This window comes from Cajanus cajan, chromosome 8 (assembly GCF_000230855.2).
Source record: "Cajanus cajan strain Asha chromosome 8, NIPB_CcT2T_4, whole genome shotgun sequence".
In the NCBI taxonomy this organism is placed as follows: Eukaryota; Viridiplantae; Streptophyta; class Magnoliopsida; order Fabales; family Fabaceae; genus Cajanus; species Cajanus cajan.
Genome location: NC_138524.1, coordinates 21343995 through 21348913, shown reverse-complemented (window position 1 = coordinate 21348913; position 4919 = coordinate 21343995). Strand labels below are relative to the sequence as shown.

The following is a 4919-nucleotide window of genomic DNA, read 5'->3' as shown; positions in this document are numbered from 1 at the left end:
TCATGTATTTTGTTGAGAAAACAGGACAAGGTTACTAAAACTCAAATTTTAAACCTACCAACCAAAATTATTTACTATTAATTTTAAAAGTAAAAAAACGCACATATATTAGTAAAATAAAAAAAATGAAAAATAAATTTCTTTCGAATTTTGCTGTAGGATTCACGTTTAACCATCGGGCCGAAAAGCAAGTGCTGGAAAGTTTATTCAAGTTGCATTTCTTAATTTTTTTTATTTTTTTATAAATAATTTTGGTAGACAAGAAAGACACTTCAATACTACTAGACAAGACGTGAATAACATGTTCGAAGTGTCTTGGTGTTTTTACTTTATTAATCGTAATATCAATTAAAAAAAAATAGTGAAGGAATGTTAATATAACCATGGTAGAAGAAATCATAGACATATAATGTCCTGAGAGAAAAGAAATAGAAATCCAACACATAATTTGCCTACAAATTAAAAACACATTGTTATTGAGTGAATTGGATATCCAGTGTGCTTGGTTATACTAATTGACCAAAAACTGATTCAGTTGCATGTTACCTTCCAGGAAATAAATAAATAAATAAATTACACTTACACTCCTGAAATTTTGCCAAATTACAGATAAACTCCTTTTTTTTTTTTATCCCTACACTAATTTTCCCTTCGTTGTTTGAAAAACACTTGACACTACTTAAATATTATATTAACCCCTTTGAGAAATATTGTACCGTGTCCTCCTATAAAGGATATTCATGGAAACATCAAAAAACCAGGGGTGTTCAAACATTTTCACAAAATCTCTCAGGGTGTTAGTGTAACTTACTAAAAATAATAATAATAATAATAATAATAATAATAATAATAATAATAATAATAATCACATATTGCTTGAGATGAAAACTACCATGTCTAATAAACCTAAGAAATAAATTGTCATTAATAAAGTCTCTAGATGACAGAAAAAAACAAAACACAGGATACAAAGTAGAAAGATAACACATGAAAATGAAGGAACACAAATAACTATGCCTAAATACAACTTCTGACAACTTACCTTATTATTATCCCCTCACTCCAAAAAAGTTTCCATGACATCCTGGTACATGCCTCCTTCTGAATTCCTGTACTCCACACCTGCTTGTTGTTGATGGTGATCCATTGAAGTAGAAGAAGAAGATGAGGCCACTCTAGCAGGTAGAGTGAAGCACCTCTTGAACTTGTCCACTTTCCTAGCCCCTTCAGTGTGGCCATCCAAGCTCAAGAACTCATTTGGGAGTGCCACACCAGCACTTTGCACTGATGCTGAAGTGGGATTTGTGTTGAGAGAGTGGTGGTGATTGTGATCACCTGGTTTGTTCCCCAGGCTCTCTTGGTTGAACAAGAGTTTAGCATCCTCAGATCTTCCAGTGAGTGCATTGAAGATGGATAAGCCATTTGGCCACTTTATGTCATTCTCATGATGCTGCTCCCCCATGATGTCTCCCCCCAATCTTGCATGCTCAGATGATGTTGCATGAGGCATGAGGAACATGTGTGTCTCATCTTTGGCCTGTGGGAACCCCATTCTAGATGATGCATGTTGAAAGGTGGGAGAGGGTAGCAAAGAGGTAGAAGTACCAAGTGGCCTCTGACCCCAGTTGAGGAGTGGAGGGGGTGGCCTAATTGGAATGGTGCATGGCTTTGAAGGAAGGGAAGTGGAAGTGGAAGTGCTTCTAGTTGATGAGAAGAGTTGGGAGAGGTAGAACCCTGATTGGTAGCCTAGGGATTCAAATGTGTGTCTCATTCTTAGCACAAAATGGAGGTCTTCAGGAATCTGATAATGGAAGGAAAAACTATCAAACACTTTTGTTTGTGTGAAAGAGATTCATCTACTGAACGAAGAGAAATGCTAACATCACACTCTTTAACACATTTTAGTTAACTATAGAGAGAGATCTAAATTAGCATGAATCCAATAAATTCTAGCTAAGAATTCAAATTAAGTTACAAATAGTGTGTTAATTAGGAGGAATTATTAAATGATTCAGCACCAACACGACTGACTCCGAATAATAAGTAGCTGAGGTTTTCAATTTGTAAAGGTTAATAAAACTTAATTACATTACATGTCATGTAGAGATTGATCAGGACTATAAATACACGATAGTACAAACCATATAATAATTTCCCATTAACTAAAGAGTGTGTTAGTAACATTTCTCGTTCGATAAATAGCCACACAAAATGAATACTTTAAATATAGGGAAAGTTAATTTTAAATTGTGAATAAACAACTTAAAAATGAGTAGAAATAAAAGAAAACAAATTTACTCACAATCTTGCAAGAACCTAGTTGCAGAAGGCCATGCCCAGCTTGAATTACAGCGATGGTCTGAAAAAGGAACAAATGCAAATAAAAGTAAAATGATTGAAAAAGTACATTAAAAAAGCTTTCTGAGACCAATAATAGCATGGTGTTAATTCATCCATTCTGTCCTCACCTGAATGCCTGACTCAAACTGATCTATCCATTCAGGAGGAAGCTGCAATAAATAAGATCACAGAGTAGGTAGAGACAATCAATAACAAGATAGCTACACATAAACAATAGAATATGCTAAATTTAATAGTCATTGTTAAACTTGGTAGTGAAGCTCTGAATTTTAAGGGAAATGAATATAAAATGTGAGAGGGATGAAATGCATACAGCATCAAAGGAGCTCTGCCAGTAGTTGGAGATATTAGGCTCACATTCTGTTGGCTCTTTGAAGACCCATTTGTGGCACTTATCAGATGTAACCTTTCCCATCAACCTGTTCCCAAACCAAACAACACCCAATCAGAGTAAAGTGCAGAGAGGAATTGTCACTGTGCTTGTAACTTGTTAGTTGTAACTCCCTCCAACATGAAATAAAGAACATTTGAAAGACAAAATGAAACAGAACTTGATAAAATAATAATAATAATAATAATAATAATAATAATAATAACAACAACATGAATAAACACCTACCCAGTACCCACCCTTCTCCATAATTATATAACTGAATGGACATTTTGCTAAAAGATTTCCTGATAGGATCCTCTCCATCAATCTCTTCCAAACAATCCGAAACTCTCCCGCGGCAAAACCCATCTTCCCACATCAACATCCTTCATCAAAATCAACAAACATTAAATCACCAATCCAAGCAATACCCAAAATCATAAACTAATAAAAACACAATCTTTCATGCTTGGATCCATATTAGATCATCCTAATCACGCCAAAACACTAGCTAACATAACTTTAGGAAAAAGGTTCACATGTTTTGCTTCGAACAGAGAAATTAATTCTAGATTCAAAAATTAAAGCAACTTTAAGTAGCTTTTACTTTTTAGATTAAAAACCATACACTCTTTTACTACTAAAGACATTCAAACATAAATCACGTCCCTTCAAAATTATTTTTAATCAAAATTAATGTTAGTGCATGTTTGGTTTCACATCTATGATTTATGATTCAGGTTTAAGAAAGAATCACATCAAAGTTAATGCAAAAGTAACTAATTATTGACTCCACTGATCCAATCGAAACCTGCCTAAAGAGTTTCCAAACATGCTCATAGTCAATTGTAGGAATCAACAAGAGCCATCAAGGATTTTTCATCTGTTGACACAAGAAAAACACTCTTTGGATAGTGAGTTGACATAGAACATGCTTAAGGTGAGTGTTTCTAAGTTGTGTATTGGCCTTTTTTGTTTGTTTGTTTGTTTCTCTTCTATGAGGGAAATGAAAAACCACACTTACAAGCTGCCGTTATCATCCCCAACTTTGCACCCATTGCCACCTCTCACTCTTCTGCAAGAAAAATGGAAAACACCCAGTTGAGCAAACATGTCAAAAAATAGTACTTTAAGTAGCATACAAAACATACACAACAAAACACACACACACACAGAGAGAGAGAGAGAGAGAAAGAAGCATACGGTCGAGGACGAATGGTCCAGAAGACAGAGTAAGTCCAATCTGAGTTGAGACACACACTTCTGAGGGCCTCATGAAGGGCCATCATCCCAACAGCTTCTTTGCTCCTATCTGTTGATGTTCCTGAGCCCACCATCTCTCTCTCTCTCTATCTCACTATACACCTTTTTTTACCTTCCACCACCCCACACCTTGTTTCACTCCACAATTAGACACCCTTTTTCCTCTTCCACCTTCTCTATCACTTTGTCCACAAAATTGTTATCTTTTCTCTATCACAGCTACTACTCTCTCTCAGAGAGTGCTTTTTGTTTGTCCCTAACGAGGTTACTTTGGCAGGGAAAAGAGGGAGAGAGGAGAGTATCTTGGTGGTGCCATGAAAAACTGTGGGGACAGCTTTTATCCTCTTTCTGTCTCTTACAACAAAGCACAACACAACAAAGAGAGAAAGGAAAAAGGAGCATGCGAGGGAAGGGGAAGAGGGAGAGAGAAGGATTTCACGGTTTTACCCTTTGTTTGTCTCTGCCACGGAAATTCTTCCGCGGGTGCAAAGTCTGCAAGAGTTGGTGACTTGGGTTCTCCTCTGCTTCTGACTTTATTTTTGTACCTTTACCACTTGTCGAGAGAGGGAATAAATTTTGCATGAGATTTCTTTCGATACTTTCCTCATACCATGTAACATAATCATATTTTCTTACAACAAAATATAATACGAGACTTTGTTCTTTTCATGATTATTTGTTTTGTATATTTTCTGTTGGAATATGATCAAATCTGATTCTTTTTGCAACAGCAGAGTGCATTACATACTCGCGCGTACGTCTACGTACTATGGATGTATGTATTGAGAACGGTAAGGCTTCACTTATTTAGAGAATAATTTTTTTAAAATTATTTTATTCAATAATTCATAATTTATATTAAATTTTAATAATTTAATTATTAAATTAAAAGTTCTTAATAAATTATCATGTTTACAAAAAA

The 4919-nt window shown here is 35.1% G+C and overlaps 1 protein-coding gene across 1 annotated transcript; it reads right to left on the bottom strand.

Moving 5' to 3' along the window:
• Positions 1–901: 901 nt before the first annotated feature.
• On the bottom strand, positions 902–4598 carry LOC109818295 (protein RICE SALT SENSITIVE 3). The gene is made up of 7 exons (XM_020383736.3): positions 3938–4598; positions 3759–3809; positions 2992–3120; positions 2675–2780; positions 2469–2510; positions 2303–2359; positions 902–1801 (listed from the first exon to the last, which is right to left on the bottom strand). Exons 1-7 carry the CDS (start codon positions 4069–4071, stop codon positions 1058–1060), a joined length of 1263 nt encoding a protein of 420 aa, XP_020239325.1. The 5' UTR covers positions 4072–4598; the 3' UTR covers positions 902–1057.
• Between the last annotated feature and the right edge of the window lie 321 nt (positions 4599–4919).

Coding starts and splice junctions, on each gene's coding strand:
- LOC109818295 (XM_020383736.3), bottom strand. CDS start 4,071: ATGGTGGGCTCAGGAACATCAACAGATAGGAGCAAAGAAGCTGTTGGG. Junction 3,810..3,937: donor TGGACCATTCGTCCTCGACC/GTATGCTTCTTT, acceptor TTTTTCTTGCAG/AAGAGTGAGAGGTGGCAATG. Junction 2,360..2,468: donor AGTTTGAGTCAGGCATTCAG/GTGAGGACAGAA, acceptor TTCCTTTTTCAG/ACCATCGCTGTAATTCAAGC.